This window comes from Bradysia coprophila, unplaced genomic scaffold, assembly GCF_014529535.1.
Source record: "Bradysia coprophila strain Holo2 unplaced genomic scaffold, BU_Bcop_v1 contig_138, whole genome shotgun sequence".
Lineage (NCBI taxonomy): Eukaryota > Metazoa > Arthropoda > Insecta > Diptera > Sciaridae > Bradysia > Bradysia coprophila.
The window spans coordinates 9233654-9253165 of record NW_023503409.1 but is presented as its reverse complement, the minus strand read 5'-3'; the positions used below and the strand labels follow the sequence as shown (position 1 = coordinate 9253165).

At 35.0% G+C, this 19512-nt stretch overlaps 2 protein-coding genes across 2 annotated transcripts in view; one reads left to right on the top strand and one right to left on the bottom strand.

Annotated features, from left to right (window-relative positions):
* The window catches only part of LOC119073983 (heparan sulfate glucosamine 3-O-sulfotransferase 1), a 55436-nt gene extending 37290 nt beyond the window's left edge, over positions 1-18146 (top strand). Inside the window, exons 3-9 of the mRNA XM_037179894.1 lie at positions 7485-7659; positions 7734-7865; positions 7930-8066; positions 8144-8222; positions 15890-16035; positions 16103-16296; positions 16377-18146. Of these exons, the coding sequence (XP_037035789.1) occupies positions 7485-7659; positions 7734-7865; positions 7930-8066; positions 8144-8222; positions 15890-16035; positions 16103-16296; positions 16377-16600 (1087 nt within the window). The 3' untranslated portion in view covers positions 16601-18146. The remainder of the gene's footprint in view (positions 1-7484; positions 7660-7733; positions 7866-7929; positions 8067-8143; positions 8223-15889; positions 16036-16102; positions 16297-16376) is intronic.
* On the bottom strand, positions 10788-14359 carry LOC119073986. The gene is made up of 4 exons (XM_037179898.1): positions 14208-14359; positions 11422-11582; positions 11246-11353; positions 10788-11181 (listed from the first exon to the last, which is right to left on the bottom strand). Exons 1-4 carry the CDS (start codon positions 14356-14358, stop codon positions 10837-10839), a joined length of 765 nt encoding a protein of 254 aa, XP_037035793.1. The 5' UTR covers position 14359; the 3' UTR covers positions 10788-10836.
* Positions 18147-19512: the final 1366 nt, after the last annotated feature.

Here is a 19512-nt window from a genome sequence, read left to right as displayed (position 1 = left end):
GAAACTTGGTGCTACACCAAAATGACGGTAAAACATTTTTTCAACTTTTTTTAATTTTTGTATGTTCTAGTAGACCCTCTAGATGCCGTACAGATAGAAAACTCTGCAAAAGCATCTGTAGATTTTTTTTGGTTCGGACCCATAATCCAAGTATCTCGTGTAGCTCGAAATTTTTTGAAAAAGTGACGGTGCAAGCTTATATTGACTTATAAAAAAAAAAATTTTGCTGATTATTACTGCTAGTGCGAGGGTGAATCGCGGTAGGGCGGAACCAGGAATGACTAAATAAAAAAATTGAAATCGACACACCCTAGTAATCATCTCAAGGACTGCACTGAAACGCTATCAAACTTAATAGAATTTGGTTCAGTGTCAGATCAGATATCGCTATTGTGTGAAATACCTTCCACTTCTTTTGGTATGGAATTTAATGAGTTTTACAGCTCATTAATGATAGACAACTACGAATATTCGCACGACAATCAAGTCGAAGAAAATAATTCCATTCTTATTTTTGGGCCATTATTAGTCTATAACCAAAATTTCAGGAAAATCTATAGAAACGTTTAGGAGTTGCTGGATCCACTTTTCCATATGAACTAAGTAACTAACTAACTAACGTAGGCGATTTCAATTATCTGAAAAAACGAAATTTTGCTTATTTTAATACAAAAATCAATATTTCGAAGTTCAATATCTCGGCCAATTTTGAAGCTGCAGTAACGTGTGATAGCTCGTTGAACTCGTATGGATTCCTATATTCTAGATATACTAGTTTGAGGGTCGTTGGAATAAAGGGGGAGAAGTAAAAAAGTTGCTGTAAATATGCTCCGCCGTCCTCAAAAAATTTTGTTAAAACATTTTTAGTAGTGGACTTGCGTCACGCCTGCTTACTAACGTGCGGGCATGATTAACCGCTACTTTTCACGTTTATTTGGAGTTTTGCGACGATTCCCCCGGTCAAATACTGGTTAATCACCAATTCGTCATCATGTTAATCACTGGTTAATCATGTTAATCTTGTTAATCACATCAATAAAAAAGAGTGGTTTTCCCCTAGATAAATACGTACAAACAGTTTCGATTGTTTGTGTGAATCAGCTGAAAACAGGTGAAGCAAATTCATGCTGAAATTTCACTGGCTCTAACTGTACATTTAAGAAAAACCTTGGATGCACAAACAATGTACTAAAATATGAATCGACGAACGTTCGCTATTTTTATCTCAAGATATATTAGCGTAACGTTTCCATTAGATAATGACTTCGGATTTGAAAATAAAGAGAAAGAAACAGAAAAATAGAAAGCCGATCAATAACAGTTTTTGATAGAAAAGCATTCCTGTCAGTTTCAGTTCATATATCGCAACAGCATATATCAGAAGTAAAATTGATGTTATACATTTGGCATAGCCAACAAAACCGTATGGTACCTAAAATGTTGATTAGATTGCTCATAGGTGATAGGTTTAATTTGTTTCTGTAGAGATTGAAGGTTTATAAAATATTTTGTATCCACCACCAACCATCCGCGCGTTAGATAAAATGTTTGTGATTCGATTGACGGTGATGTGTTCACCTGAAATTATATGTTCCTGAATTATTTATTCCATAAACGGTCAAGTATTCTCATTAATCTTTTCTATTTGCTTTAATTGAAATGGAGGAATTTTCTTAGATAGAGTTGCTAGTACATACGAAACAATTTCCTGTCGATTGACAATCACCCAAAACATTAATTTGTCAAAATTCCTAATTGTGCCGGAGAGTTGTATTTACAGACGGACATCTATGCTTAAGTTTGCCTCTTATAGCACGACATATTTTTTACGCTGGAAGCCACTTCTAATTATAGACTTTGATTCGACGAGTTAATAAATTACATACGAGTTCGTAAAGGGAAATACCAGAGTGTATTAGTGATTGATGTATCCCCAGTAGAGACATATGAATATATCAAAATTCTTTTTTAATTATATTTATTACATTTCGTCAATTTTACTACATATTTTGATTGGTTTTGGCATCGCATCGGTCGAAAATTGTCGTTCAATATTCAGCATGGATTATATTCAAATATGGAATTCATTTTAAGGTATAGTGTACTCTTACATTACACTATAAACGAGTTCAATGCACGCTACACGTAATGCTGAGGGAATTGCGGGACAAGTGAAATTTATGTGAAGAAAACGAATCTAAATTTTCTTCTTTATTTGCAAGAATGAGTATCGTTACTATTTGTTGGGTTACGTTAAGTAAATTTAGAGCGTCGATTCCTTGAACTAAAAAAAATTGTCCGCGAGCAATTTAAGGAAACTGGAGAGAATGTAGACAGTTCTTTTATGGGAAGTCAGCACTTCATATCGTTTTGAAATAAGTTCAATCAAATTTCGTCGAGAAACGACAATTTGAATCGTAGCAAAATTAACAGTATACTGTTGGTTCGGGTATTGTGCACGCACAGACTGATTTATTAATTATACTCGTTACCCTTTAGACACGGAAAATCATCTGTTACAGGCATCAATGACTGAAACAACAATGATGTCGTCTCATATAGTCAAATATTAATGTTAAAGCGAATGAAGTAAAAGATTTTGCAGAAAACTAAAATGTTTGAGGTCTTTTCTCTCTATCTCTTTGTAATAAGTTTACCAAGACGTTTGCAACCCTCAAAATCGGCATTATTTCACAATACTTAATTGATAAATTAACCTATCTCTTCCTCTTCCGTTCCACTATCCAGAATCCATAAATGAATAAATAATCACTGAAAGTGTTGGAAGGTGGAGCGGTTTAAAGCTGGTTAAGAATAGTATAATGTATCACAGATAGTATCAAGCAATTCTGAATATTTTTGGAAATAATTAACAGAGCTAACATACCCCATATCATCAAGTCGCTTAATCTTTACATTTTTGGTAATATTGCATTTCTCGGATTCCGCATCATGTAACATTCATTGATGGAGAGTAAGAGTATACATCAGTCGAAACTCAAGTACGTATTGGTAGAAAAAGGGATAATCTTTCACCGGTTCGACTCTTCGGATAATAATAACATAATTCTGTAGCTATGTTCATCTATACATTATTGTAATCAAACAGAAGCCAGCTGACAACTTTGAATGATTTTGTATATCGGTAATTGCAAGTGGCTACATCCGCAGTGATAACGGCTCCAAACTAAATTATCTAATCAAAGTGACTATTTGCACCCGAGTGCAAATAGTAAAAATGAACACTATTTGCACCCGAATTTTTAAAATTATCGGAAATAATTGAAAAATCATTGTTCGCAAGTTGTGAGAATTATATTATCGAAAATGATACTCGCACATTTCGCTGCAAATTGTATAAAGACAGAGTGTAGTTAGATCCAACTGAATTCTATAACTTCTACAAACTGTGTTAGGAAGGACTCTTGTTCATTGCTACTGAATTCATCCTTCTACAAATTGTTTATAAGGGAGAAGTTCTTTTGTTAGTTGAAACTATTCCTTCGTCAATGTATGAGCTATTTGCAGTCGAATGGTATGTTATTTGCACCTGGGTGCAAATAGCATCTGCCCCATCTAATTCTAATCAGTTCGATGACATTTGAAAAATTTTAAGAAAGAAACTCTGATCATGTTAATTTTGTCAATTAATTCGTTTATCATTTTGTGCAAAACAATTGGTAATTTTTACTATAAAATGCCGAGTGTTGTGGTATGAAGACAGTCAGTTCGTTTGATTTGATTGAAACGAAGAGAGAATAAACATTGGAAAATGGTTCAAAAGTTGTTCCTTTTGTTATTGACCGTGACAATACTGTCGCACAGTGTCATATGTGGAGCTGAAGAAAAATGCGCAGAAGGTGATTTACTGCCTCATGCCGAAAGCTGTGAATTGTTTCACGGTTGCTTTGAGGGTAGTTTGCATGAGCTGAGTTGTCCAAATGGGCTACACTTCAGTGCAGAACGTAGACTTTGTGACTTCCCACAAAATGCCAACTGTGCAGTGAAGGTGGACACTTGTAATGACGGAGAATATCGTCATCACGAAGAAAACTGTTACCAATATTACTCATGCTCTTTTGGCAATTGGATTCTTCGAAGCTGCCCGGCAGGACTATTCTTCAATCATATAATAATAGCGTGTGATTTTCCTGGAAACGTTAATTGTGCACGAAACTAATACATTCCAACAGCCAACGATTATTGTAACACAGTTTATTTTCAATTAAAGAATTAAAGAATTAAAAGTTATTCTTTTTGCGTCGCTTTTGCTTACTTAGTTGTGTCTGACTGCAGAATAAAAGTCCGTTCACAAATGACGTCATTTTTTCGAGTTTTGTCATTTTTGGATATAAAATCGTGAAACTTGGAAAATCAATTGTCCTTGACAATGCAAATATCTACGATTCAAAGTGATTACAAGGCGATAGGTGTAAGATTTGAAATGTTGTGTGCAAACATCCATACGCAAAAGAATGGATGAAGCTAGTCGTTGGAAGAATATAGGTTGCTAAAACATAGCAAAGTTTGCACCTACGCTCCAACTCAAACAAATGGAAAATTGAAATTGGAAGGAATTGTGTCAAGTTAAGTTTCCCCTCATCTAAGATTTTCCAACAAAAATTGAAAAACCCCGAATGTGTCTAATAAAATATCGATCTGGACCTACAGTAAAAATTTTAGCCCATTAGGAACAACAGCCGTTCCCGAGATCATCCGTAACAAAGTAACAAAGCGAGAAAGGTTTGCAAAATCGATCAATTTGAAATGTGTGGTAATTTAGATTTTATATAAAAAGGCCATTTTCTTTTGTTAATATCTCGGCTTCCAGTGGACCGATTTTGATGTGTGATACTGATTCGGACTCGTGGTGACGCCCAGAAAAGAATTTAGGGTCCTTGGAACAAAGGGTGGAATAGTCGAAAGTTCGTGAATATGCTCCGCAGTCTACGGGCAAATTGACATTTTTGTTCGAGTGAAGACTTACATGTGAAATTTACCTTTCCCGCAACTCTAACGAACACCAAAAATTTATTCAAAAAATAGGGGGTATACCTACCTACTTCCCAGCAAGAGGTAGTCCATATTTTAATAATTAATCCTAGGATTGATCAAATTTAAACGTTGTTCTCGTTGGCATGGTTTCTACTTTGCATTTTAAATAGAAAATTCTTTTGTAACATTAAGAATGCATGTACCGTAATTAATGTAGTTTGCATATGGACTCTGATGTATAAATTAATTGTTATTTATGCAGCAACAGAGGTGAAAGAAGTCAGATATTTTTCTTGTGTTAACTCGGTACAAGTTACGTGTGAATGTGCTAAATCCTGACAAAGGCAAGTGGCTTCCTTAAGACACAGTAGAGGCTCCTTAATTCGTGAAATCGTAACTTTTTGCTTTACTTTTGAATTCATTTTGCATGTTGGTCGTGCAGGAAGCAGCGATTTTCAATGATATGATCGGCTTATTAGTGTCATATCATAATCCCTGACAGGGACTAAAATAAGGATTTCTGTGCAGGTGGGAAACTTTTCAACGGGGCGCCTAAAAACGAAATCTTGGGCGCCAAAGTAACAATTTTTTATGCCAAAGTAATTTCATGACCGTAAGTCTGGAGAAGGATTGCGGAATCAGTTCTCTTTTCTCAATTCTATCAAAACTCTACTGATAGAGAACTATTCACTACTTCACTGAAAGATGTCGCAGCAACAAGGCCAATGTCAACAGAAAAATAATTAATTATTTACTCAACGGTTTTCAATGAAATAAAATGCCATCGTAAAGCTCATGACCTTAGGACTCTGGCACAGTAATCAGTTTTTTAATCGGCCCTATATCGGCTTGGCGATAACAATTTGAAAAAACGTTTGCTGTCATTTCATCGATTCGTAAGCCTCTTATCGCCAGGCCGATATAGGGCCGATTGAAAAACTGATTACTGCTCCAGAGTCCTGAGTCCATTAAAAAATTAATTATTTTCTGTTGACATTGGGTTTGTTGCGACATATTTCAGTGAAGTAGTGAATCGTTCTCCATCAGTAGAGTTTTGATAGAATTGAGAAAGCGAACTGATGCCGTAATCCCTCTCCAGGGGTCTCATCCGAAAAATCACTCAAAATGTCCATGACATGATTTATGATTGAAAATGTTTAAAATGTTAGCAAAAACGTTAATTCATGAAAACTCCATAACTCGAGTAATTCTTAACCGATTTCTCGGAACATTTTTTTTGTTCGGTGAAGAATCAAATTCCTGAGGTTCAGTTCATAGAAAGGTTCGAAAAAATCAAATTAAAAGGTCTTATTCCTTCAGCATTCTATTTTCAACTTTAAGAATTCCAAATTGATCTCATAATTTTCCTTTGAAAAATACTTTCAAAAAGTTTTAGCTTCAACATCATCTTCGTCTTTTTTCTTATGCGTAAAAGAAACAAACTTCAGTGGAGTCGATGAAATCTAGTACACTGTAGACATCTACTAAATATTTATATCAAAATACTACTACTGTTAGTGTAAATATAATTCCCTTATTTGAAAACTGCAATCCACGGGTTTAGTGGTCGATATTTCAAACTTGTGTACAGAAATTCACGTTCAAACGTTGATATCTTATTTTAAAGAATAAGAGCCAGATTTTGCTAGGTTTGCATCTTTTACGGAGTTTTATCAGCCATTATCATTTTCTAGATATGTTCAATGCGCCGCAGGCAAAACTTTTATTAAAATTAGATTCTTCTCATTATTTTAAGTCAGATAATTATAATTTTTCTTGTGGGTAAATTTAGATTCGCAGGTGGGAATTAGAGGGGCGCAGGTGGGAAAATGCCCACCTGCGATGTTCCTTAGTTTAGTCCCTGATCCCTGACCCTGACTCTCGAAAAGTTCTCCTAAAAAATTGGATTTATTTAGCTCCAATGCGTGTAGTGTATGGACTATACGAAAATCCGTCGGGAAAATGAAATTTTTTTTAAAATTTATTTTGGTTCTACAACCAAAATAAAAAATATTCGCATCATTAGAAACAATTTAAAACGAACGAATTTTTTTATAAATTCATTTCTAAATTATTTCTCACTCTCGAATCAAACGAAACGACATTTTTGTTAATGCTGTCTAGGAAACTGTCAGCAGACTGTCAGCAGGCAGTAAGTTGCTAACACCAATACACGTATACAAATATAAATTGAAATGTCATGAATATAAAGCGATACCATAGCCGTACTAAAAAAAAGTCGATACATTTTGTTGACACAGTGTTTCGGCGTTTTTTAAAACAGAAAATGTTGTGAGTTTTGATTTCACTTTTAGCCACCTAAAATGCGTTTTTTCCATATATCGTTGAACAACTTTTGTCTTAAAATAAGTCAACGAATCGAATGAATCAAAAAAATTAATACAAATTTTTGATTTTCCTGACGGATTAAAGTTAATTGATCTGACTAGAAGTGCACTGACTTACTTCATTGATATTTCTCATTCCAGATGGTTACCAATCGCGGCGATGAGGCCTGTAGGGCCGGAATCTTTACATTCCGAGTGTGTCTTGGTGGTAGGCGTATCGCGACCTAAATTAGCAGCACTATTTCTAACTGTTATGCTGATATCCCTTTTCCTGACTTTCCATGTATTGTACGACAGTGCAGTGTACAGTATTCAGGTAAGGTTATTTCGATTGATGTTGATGACGAGCGGAAATGTGGGAAATTAAATGTAAACGAAAATAATTTCCAGGCTGCATCCACTGCATCCGAAAATAGAATATCGATACTCACAAGTAGATTAAGCAATTCGGGATTATTGCATCATCCGATTGTTTTTCCGAATCGGGTGCATTTTCCGAAAACAAGTAGACGACTTCCACAGGTAAACTTTATGGAGAACTTTGTAGGGAAAATTTAATTTAATTTGATTATTTATCGTTGTGCAGACGCTAATAATTGGAATAAGAAAATGCGGCACCAGGGCTCTTCTGGAAATGCTTTATTTACATCCACGAATTCAGAAGGCAGCTGGTGAAATTCATTTCTTTGATCGAGATGAAAATTACAATCGCGGTTTGGAATGGTAATTTCTATCTTTTGAATACCCTATAGTCGATATGATTGATAGTAAAATTGTAACAAAATCAATTTCAATAAAAGGTACCGGAAAAAGATGCCACATTCATTTCGCGGACAAATTACCATCGAAAAGAGCCCGAGCTATTTCGTGATGCCGGAGGTGAGTAGACGGTTTTTTTACAGGCAAAATTTTATTTTTTTTGAGTTCACTTAGTTCTTTTCGATAGTTTTTTATATTTTTCGATAAGTTTGAGAATAAAATTTATTCGACTTGTGTGCCATCGCTTCAATGGATAAACTAAAATTTATTGGAAAAAAATAAATTCCGAGAAAATGTTCCTTTTCCAACATTTTCAACGTTGAAGTTACTGTCAATTACTATTCCTTGAAGGAAAAAAAAATCCCACAACATTTATCACAGTCACGTAACATGGCATTAACTTCAAAGCGAATAAAAATTTTATGTATTTGGATTACCGACATACCACCATACCACACATTTTGTCCTTGGTGGTGCAATGTATTGTTTCCCGAAATGAATTACCATAAAATGACGTTTTACATGTTTCACATCAATTTCCACAAAAAAAAATGAACGGATGCAAGAAAAGACTTTTGCCACCACTAAACGCTACTTAACAGACCGTAGAACATTTAATCAGAGAACAACACAAAAATTCGAATTTGAAAAAACATTCTTTTCCCCAGCGCTGGCTGTTTTTGTTGTGGAGTTAATTTCATTTTAATTTTAATTGAAAATTTTCCCATTTCAAAATTTGTATTGGAATTGTGTATTTATGCGCTTAAATGGAATTAAAACGATCCGAATGTTGTCGACTATTTGGTTATGTTGCACGTAACCAGGGACTATTTCTGAGAAAATATTTTTTCTGTATACGTGAGAGTGTATTGGTGAGCTATGATATGAATCGGTCGGTAGGGAAAGTAAACGGTCGAGAAGGAAAGTAACGGTTGGGAAGGAAAGCACCAACACACTCTCACTATTACAGAAAAATATCTTTCAAAATACCCCAATACACACTCGATGTGTGTTTTCGCTTGGGCTTCGCCCGCGCGTGCACACACATCTTGTGTGTATTGGGGTATGTTGAAATATACTATTTCCGATTCATTTTTCGGAGAAGGACGGAAATAGTTCGTGGAATTTTCCCTCAGAAATTTGCCAACGCACGTGACCAACAGTTACAAAGTTTCGGTATTTCTGATTAACTTCTGTATAAAATGTCTTTTCAGTCATGACACGTGACCACTGATCGATACATACACTAATCGCCGTCCCTGAAACTTGTCGTCTTTTCTCATGTCCTCAATTTTTAATGTTTATTTTTCTCACTCCCAAATTATCCACCCAAAACCCTTATCTTCTTATCCAATAAACGAGATTAGATAGAAAAAAATGTTCCTCGTCTCGTTTTCCTGTAAGAAATTTCATTTTCAAGGGGCAGCACAATATTTCTTGTCTTGCTTCTTTAAATTAACGAAGAAGTTTTAACTTTTTCTTCTCTTAAGTTCTTCAACACATAAAAATATCTTACACCGAACCCTAAAGCCTTTTCATGTCTGTGCATTTTCTTGCAATATGTACATAAAGTACGTAGTACACTTCGTCTAAAGTCTATATACACTTTGCACCATATAAATCTCGAACTCAATGCATACGAAAAGAGGGAAAAATAGCAAAGTTTACGTCAGGACAATCACCTTTTGTGTGTTACAACTTACAAACACCATATAATCTTATGTAAAAGACTCAATATCATCTTTGTGCTTCTCGAAGAAATGTTCGGTCGAGAAAACTTTGCGAAAACTTTGCATTTATTAGGTTGAAAATTGTGATTTGTATGCAGCACATCGCATTTGATGGCGTTTACAATATGGGGATTGCACAATGCACAAAATTGCAACAAATCAGTTATTATTTTCGGTACATCAGTTCGGGGTTTTTTGTGCGAGCCCATCTGCTTGCTAAACAAATTATCGTGTACTATATACACTTGTGTACACTAACACTACACTGCTACAGATATTTTTTTAAGGCGAAGTTCAATTTTACTCATTTCGGCAAATTACATTGAAAATGTGTTCCAAACATGCAATGAATTTCTAAAAAAAAAAAAAAAATTCGTTCAACAGTGAAAAATGCAATCCCTTCCGCGAATAATTCGAGAAAAAGTTTTTATTTTTTTTTGAGGATAATGAGTTTGTTTTAAATATGCCTTTGTCTGCATTGAAACGGCTAGTGCATGATGGTTGTAGTATGATAATATTATCGTTATCGTTGCATATTATATCCCTCCTAGAAATGGATTACATTCGAGGGCGAGGGCGATTTGTTGATTGTAATATATGAATATTGATGTATGGGTGGATAGTCAACTCGTTACTTGTTTTAGTTCCGATTTATACGCGTTATGAATACGCGGTATAATTGTGGTTTTGCTAGCACATTCATTACTGACATCAAGAGCAATTCGAAATAAAGTTTGTTGGGTCGACAAGAGGTTTGAGCAGAGATGATGTAATAAAACATCGCATGACTGGAGCTCACACTGTATACAAGCTTCAATAATTCTCACCCACATACATTCTGAACTTTGACAACAGGGTAAGCCATATCCATCATCCATGCAGATTGAGTCAATTATATTACGTGTAGAACACATTCGCTTTAAACACAATTTCTTATTCATCGGATAAGCTTGAGAATTTAAACTGACAATTTGGTAAAGTCGCATTTGCAATGTAGTTTCTTCTTATTCAAATGATAGACATGCCGACATTATCTTTCGACGTTTTCTCTTCTGAGTGTTAAAGATGCCCGTACAACTGTCGGAGTCATATTCACTGCCTTCATCAAATTGGACATTTCCAACCGGTTTCTTCGACATTTCATTTATGTATTCACACAAACTTTTGCATAAACTTTCATTAAATGAAAATGCTTCTCCGAAACAACTGACTGCTAGACCCATAACAATGTCTTCAAAGTCACTGAAAGGAAGCAGTAATTCGTCGGAGCAGTGTTTTAGCACCGCTTCACGAAAATGTGTGTCAGCATCATTCTCAATCAATAAGTTCTCGTTGCTCGGCCATTGGTCCTGCGGACGTAAAAGTTTTATTTAACTTAAATAAACATCTCTCATGAATTTTCAATTATCGAACCTTTTCAAAGTTTTCGTTTGTTCTGCACTTATAGTCATCGACATGTCGTGTATTTTTCGATACATCAATATTATTCCATCGTTTATTCATACACACTTGATGTGCGTTCTGCGTAAACACGTCATTTTATTAGTTTTTCAATCAACTCCCATCATGAACATTATATTCATATTTACCCCTTCCATTAGCGCTGGCTTGTATAACTTTTCGATTCGATCAATACACTCCTGGCGAATTATATCTTTTCCGTTTATTTTCTCGTTCTGTTCATCAAATAAGGCAAGTTCATGGAATAGACTCACCAAATCTGAAGCCTCCAAAGTGCTGTGCATATTTTCTGGGAAAATTGAGAAAATAATTTGAAATTACATGGAAATGATGGCATAATAGACTACAGGGTCTTAGACTTAGACCGAGAGCTTGTGTAGCTTGTGTGAATCAGGGAAAATGGTCTTCGATTATCACAGTCGCATACACCAGAAATGGAACTTTGTCACCACACCAACTTGCATGACACTAATATGCACTGCACACCACTTCCTCTTTAACTAAATTTAAGGTTCCGCAGGCCCAGACTGGCCATACTGGGCGTTCGGGCGACTCCCGACGGGGTTTTTTGCCTTAGTCGGGCGAAGTCCCGGCAGGGCTGCTTTAAATTTTAACAATTGTTGAAACAAATGAAGCCCATTTTAGACAACATAGACAAAATCTTTAATTTCCAATCTAAATTTTCTTACTGAGGCTTTTCTCTCAATTTATCTTTGTTTTCCAATCGAAAATTTTCTTATTACCTTTCTTTTAATTTTTTCTTCGATTTCCAATCGAAATTTTTCCACTGAGGCCTTTCTGTTAATTTTTCATTGATTTCCAATCGAAATTTTTCACTGAGGCCTTTCTTTCTCAACTTTTTCTTTGATTTCCAATCAAAATTTTTCTGTTAAGGCCTTTCTCTTAATTTTTTACATATTTCCAATTCAATGAAAAAATTAACAGAAAGGCCACAGTAGAAAAATTTTGACTGGAAAACAAAAACAAACATAGCTAACGCCGACCCGTACGAAACACCTATTCGTATCAAAAGCCTTTAATGTGAAACTCTTCATTTCTCTTACTTCATTTTCTTCTCTGCTGAAAAAATATTCTCCCTTTAAAATCACTTACATTATCCACCCTTTGCCTTGTTATCATATACAATTAAATTGCCGGAGGCAATATAGACAGCCCCGTACGAAGTCAAATTTCATAAATTCCAATTTAAACAGCTATATACCGCTATATTTACCTATATTTCACTGTAAATAAACATTTCACAGAGGAATACGCTATTATATAGCTCTATATGCCTGTATATAGCTCAATATAGCTGTATATAGGTATATATAGATGTCCATATATGGAATCCCTGAAACCCCTCACACTTAACACATTATTTCCATGTTAACAGAAACTCTCTAAGCATCATTTTTCCCACTTTATATCGTTTTACTAAAATCCAATATGGCCGCCGGCAGCCATTTTGTTAGGAGACCGGAAATAGTACCGACGCTTTACATTCGTTAATACCTTTCAAACAAAAAAAAATTCATGAAATTCGGTCAAAATTTACTCGAGATATTCTCAAAATACACCACGTTCACTGTACTTCCGAGTAGTCAGATAAGAGCTCACTTCAAGAGACCTAGCTCACGCTCCGGAAAACATAATTTCATAAATTTTTTTTCCCTGATTGGCACGGTCAATACCAATCTAATAAAGCTAAAACAGACGAAATATGTTCAAATGTGGCCGACCTACAAGCAAAAACTGCTTGCCGCCCTGTGCCTGTTCCACACCAAGGGGTCTAACTCACGAGTCGGTCATCCGATTTCCAAAAACTTTTTTTTTGTCGATCGGTATTGTAAATATCTTTTATTTGACGTATCACTTACAAGTTTAACGTTTAAATGTCCGGAGATATCTTCGAAAAACCGTAAAGCACTTATTGGGCCACAGCTCGGGAGGGGTCGATCCAAAATCACTCATCTTCGAGCTTAGCCTGTCTTTTGACATTACCAAACGGGAAAAAAAAGAATTTTCAAAATCGGATGCGTTTTACTCAAGTTATCGTGCAGACAGACAGACGGACAGACAGACGGACATTTTTTTTAGCGGATTTGGCATCTCTAGACAACCACAATAGGTTTCCCCTTACTCAGGGAGTCCAATTCGACGTGTTACAAACGTATGCGTAAACCTATAAGACCCCAGTACTTCGTACGGGTCTAAAAATTGAGAGAAAGGCCTCATCACTAAGAAAATTTTGATTGGACAACAAAGAAAAGTTGAACGAAAGGCCTCAGTAGGAAAATTTTTATTGGAAATCGAAGAAAAAAAATAACAGAAAGTCCTCTTCTAATCAAAATTTTTATATTCCACTCGAAAATGTTTCCCTGGGCTATTTCCCCAATCTGTTTTTTTTCTTTTAGAATTTTGCACCGCCAAATCACTGCGCAATAGGCAAATGTCCAAATTGTCCGTGTGATGTGGCGGAACTGTGTGATTCACTTACACTGTGTAAGTTACACAATATTAACCGGTAATACGAATCGAGGACCTAATTGGAAAAAGGGGCTTGTGACTTTTCCCCGAAGGGCTTTTTTGAGCCAGTCCGGGCCTGAGGTTCCGCCACTTTCAAACCTTTTAAACATGAAAAATATTAACTTAAGAAATGGTTTTTTTTAAGACGTGTGAGAAAGTGTGAATTGAATAGCAATGAATAGAGTGTGTAATGTTGACCTAGGTTAAAAGTACGTGCCATCCCTTTTTTACTACTTCACCCGTTCTTTGGATTACTAACGACGTTCACAAAATTGAAATATTAAGAGCGTAGTGTAAGACATAACCGGAGCGATAAAACGCAATCCATTTGTTGGTTCCATCTGTTTTTCGTTTCAGTTTTTCATTTTAGTTTTTTTCACTATACCTGGTTGTGGTCTCGCATTTCTTTCGAATGGATGGGTTCTTTTACGGGACTGACCAGCATGTTTCATCAGCTCATCGTCCGACGTCATTGACCATTGATACGAAAATATTAATTTCAGATAATTTGTGTCTCGCGGAAAGATCGTTGACATTTACGTTTGTTGTAACGGTCGGTTTCTAGGGTTTTTTTTCTATTTTGGAAAGTCCTATCACCAATACAATAAATAAACAATAACCGGCTCGACACCAATGACACCATCCATTTATTTAACAAAGCAAATAATATTCTTCTCCACCATGACGTCTGCTCTTTGAAGCCATTGAAGACAGAAAGTGAATATACTATTATTGCCGGCACACCGTCTGCATACGAAAAAAGGTCAATCATTTTTCAATCGGAATTATTGATTGAGAAACTTTTAATTTTCCTTTGCACACACAGAAAGCTTTCACTTCGAGAAACATGAATATCAAATTTAACGTGAACGACGTCACGAGATGGCAAATACAAAATGAATTGAAATTAAACCGATTCGGTGTTTCTCGCATATATAGCTGACATGAGAAAATTCCTCTCGTTTCAACAAATTGAAATTTTCGCATGTGATTGCATTACACACATCGATGATGGCGCGTGTGTTCTTCCAGATTTAATATAAAAATTCCTTCGGCTCTGAGCGTATACGTATACTATTCCCTGGCACGTGACACCATCTATTCGATGACTGCAGAGTGGAAGATTTCAAATCTTTAATTTAATTTACTGGAAATTGTGTTTAACTCAATTATTCGGTTTTACAGTACACATGATGGCAATGGGTGTATCAGACCTGAAAATACCATTATGTGTGACGGAGCCTCGGACAAAGCGTGCTCCCACCACAGTTCTACAATCAATAATGTAGTCAATGAGGTCGATGGTAATCATAAATAAAATCTAACAGTAGTGGCCACTAATCGCATATTCTTTCATCGTGGCTGGGCTATGAGACTTATTTCATCTACCAAATGAAATCCTTCCTTAATAGTCGTATACGGTAATAGCCGAACTATGTTATCTTCACTTTATTCATTCCATTCAAACGTGTTACTGATAGAACCGAACAGTTATATACATTTACGTCATATACGTCAGTGTCTTTACATTATTTGGTGAACACGTACCATTGTCGACATCCATTCATAATTTGATAGGAAAATGTTTTCAAATCCATTGATAAAGTACATAATAATATACGTGAACTGAACATGTAACTGTGACAATTCAAACGGATCGGACATAGATGTGTAGTGTGTAGTGTAGTGTATATATACGTATAGAGTGAAATAGTACTCGAATTAAAGAGCAAATAATGAAATAGTCGATAATTTCCTGAAAATGTCGTATATGCCGATACATTAAACTGTGCCGATGTTATGCTGTTAATGGTATAACGAACACCACCTATTCAATGGGAATTCGGAACGGAAGCGATGGTTTTAAAGTGGAAATAATTTCTACGCTAAATTATTTGTTCTCGATGTCACCTCGAATGAGGTTTTGAAAATTTTCCGTAATTTGATCAGTTTAAATGGAAATCTGATTTAAATTCAATAATTTTTAATGTGACAACGACAATATCATTCTCCTGCCGGTGCCAATTTTTCACTTGACCATTTCCTTTCTCCATTGTTTCGTTACAGACACCAGAACGAGTACGTGCTATGAACGCTACCATCAAACTGCTATTAATCGTACGCGAACCGGTTACGCGAGCAATATCAGACTACACACAATTGCGTAGCCATGCTGCCACTGCTGCTCTTCCACAACCGTCGGTTGTTTCCAAGTAAAAAATATTGCTTGACTGCATCACTGTCGAAACAAAAACTAAATTTATTGCAAAATTTGTGTAGATCCTTTGAGGAATTGGCTGTTCTTCCAAATGGCACAGTAAATCACTTATATCGTCCGTTAGCTATATCAATGTATCATCTTCATCTGCACCGATGGCTCGAAGTATTTCCAAGGGAACAAATAATGATCGTCAACGGTGATCAGTTGATCGATGATCCCCTTTCCCAACTGAAGCGAATCGAAACGTTTTTGGGTAAGTTGCGTCGGAGGTGGACAGCCATCTAAGCTATGACCATTTACCGACACATTTTAACTTTCCAATTCGTGTGACAGGCATTGAACATCGGATTGGTAGCCACAATTTTTATTTCAACGAAACGAAAGGATTTTACTGTCTGCGAAATGATACAGTTGATAAGTGTTTGCGCGAAACGAAAGGACGAAAACATCCACGTGTCGATCCGCTTGTGATATCGAAATTACGGAAATTTTTTGCTGAACACAACCAGAAGTTCTATGAATTAATTGGTGAAGATTTAGGATGGCCGGAAGAGTAAGAATAGACGAAAATTACATATTCCTGAAATTGTCTTATAGAATTTTATGTTTCTTAAAAAAATGGTCCGAACCGGTAAGCTAATGAAGAAAAGATGATGAACAAAAAAAAAAACTTAAAATCGACTCACCTTCAGAAACTCTCTTCAATTCGATTTTCCTCCCACACCAATCAGATTAATCTATTAACAAACCAGGTCTTGGAAAAAATCATTCTAAAAGAAAACTAAGTTTACAAACAACGATGATGTAAACGAGAATGTCTGTAAACCGAAACTACTTTCGCAGTAGTCGGTAATATGATACAGAGCTCATTCAAAGTCCGTAATTTTATTTCTCTTGCAAAGGCAGAACATTGTAGCATTATTGCGAAAGGGGTCATGTTTAACTTACACATAAACTGTCCACTTCCTGTCGTTGAAACACTGAAAACTTTTTGTTACAAGTCCTTTCAGGTTCAACAGACCAAACACACAAGCGGGTGTAAAAACTTGAAATTCTGGGTTTTATTTGCGTTTGCTTAACTTGACAAGGAGGAGGGCAAATATGGTTTGATAAAGGAGCCGGCTTATGTACCATATGGTAGTGGCAGTCTATGATTCCACGCAATTAACTACTCCTCTTGACTGGTTTTAACCTGTTACAGACGGCGAGCATATGACCGGTATTATTATCTGGTCTATTACTTCCATCGATCAAAGTATTTTTAATCGGTGGATTTCAAATCTTGTACTTCAGTGTTTTTAACGTGCATTTTAGTACTTATAAATACCCAGTATAAAGGATCACATTACCCACAGCTTGCCATTATTTTTGTCGTCGTTATCGGTAACAGATGAATAGCTGTATGTGACAGGTTTTAATTCACTCTTTATGGACAGCTTTTATTCACAGATGATTCAATGAAAATACTTTTTCGTCCGCTCTATTCGGTAAACTTAAACTCTTAGGACTGGTCAAACGTGCACTTAAAATATCTATACAAAGCTGTAACCTGGTCTTATCTAGTTTCAAGGACATTGCGTACCTGTTTAATTTGTAGACGTTTAGCCACAACACTCCATCAAAAATAAGACTTTCTGTCTCTGACATCTTAACTTGCTTATAAGCCGAACAAACTATTTGAATGAAACTAGTTTTTTAAATGAGAGTCATTGTCATTCAAAATTAGCTGACTGGCGCGGTAATTTTTTTTTTTTTTGTTTATTCATCTAACGATTCAGTTCTACTCTCCCCGCGACGCCATTAAAGGAAATTATACTCATTTTTATGAAAAGCAATATATTCAAACCAAAATGGAATATCGATTAGGATATTTTATAAAAATTTATTAAAATGAAAAAGAAACTCAAAACATATCATAATTGACAAAAAAAAAAATGGAAACAAAATTCGTTATCGTAAACATATCAAAAAGAAGAAGAAGAAGAAGGAAATAGTTTTAAGGAAATTTATCTAAGTAACTGGAAAAGCATATCATTAAGAGAGACTAAGAAAATTCAATATACATATCAAGTATGTTATACACATTGCTAATCATTTGAAGAAGAAAGAAATTACAGAAATTTACGAGTAAATTAAAAATTAAAAATGAAAAAAAAACAATGAATGTGATCTATAGGTTTAAGTACATTATTGAAGAGAAAAAGTAAAATTAGAAAATTATATTAATTACAACAAACAAAAAAAGTGGAAAATTATTTACATTTAAGACATGGGTATGAACTAAATAATTTATTTTATATAATTTTGATGCGTACAAATATTAAAAATTACTGAAGAAAAACGATTATATGAATTCTATATGGAGGTTTTTTGTCAAAAGAAATTCCCTGTGCATAATCATACATCATTGCTACTACTATCCATCCATCAAGGCTTATTTTTAGGAATTTTTATTCTAAAAATTCTGGGAATTCAGAAAAAAAAACGGAAAAAGCATTAAAGTTTCAACATTTTTTCAGAATTTTTGAAATTTTTCGGAGTTTTTAGAATTTTTTCGGAGTTGTTCTGATTTTTTCGGAATTTAAATTCCCACAAACAAGCCCTGCCATCCACAGTGTTGAATGGTATGAATTTCGTTGACATTATTCTCATCTATCAATCAATTAACTTAATTAAAAAAACACAAAAATTTAGTGGCAACAACATTTTATTAGTACGAACAAAATCACATAATTTAGTGAATTTATTACTTAGGAAACATTTTGTTATTCGGTTAAACTATCCTTATTGTAAATTCTATAAACTTTAGAAAATCTTTCACAAACAAAAATCTCTATTTTGATGTTAATATTTAAGATTTTAGAATTAATACAAATCGTGAGAAAAATGTATGAAAAAATCTTACGATCACTACGAAGTAAAATTCAATCCGTTGCGTTTATACAAGTTTTTTCATTTCGTATACGCGCAAGTGGCAAATGAAGCTAATACCTGATCACCATACGAAAACATATCAACTTTTTTAATCATTACAATCAATGTAGCGAATTAGGGTCAACTTTTGACGGAAATTTTTTATTTAATTTTTACTTATCGTTTCTAAAGGCTCACAACAGCTTTTTAACATGCTTACTGCATGCGCTGTCTGAACTTTGTTGTAAGAGAAAAATGTCGGATGCTACAAGTAGGAGTTATAGGTGAATGGATAGTGCTCGGAACGAGTATCGGAATTGGTTATACTTGTTTTAGTTCAGGATCAACCGAACCTGGTTTTGACTTGAGCATGACTTAGTACAATGCAAGAAGAAATTCGTCAGTTCAGGTTAATAGGTTTCCTGAACCTGCACTACAGCTCAAGTTCAGGTTTGTAAGAAGAAATCAAAACCTGATCGGAAAAAAGGCAGGTTTTCTTCAATTTTCCCATATTTTCTTAGATTTTCCTTAATTTATCACAAAAAAATATTTTTGT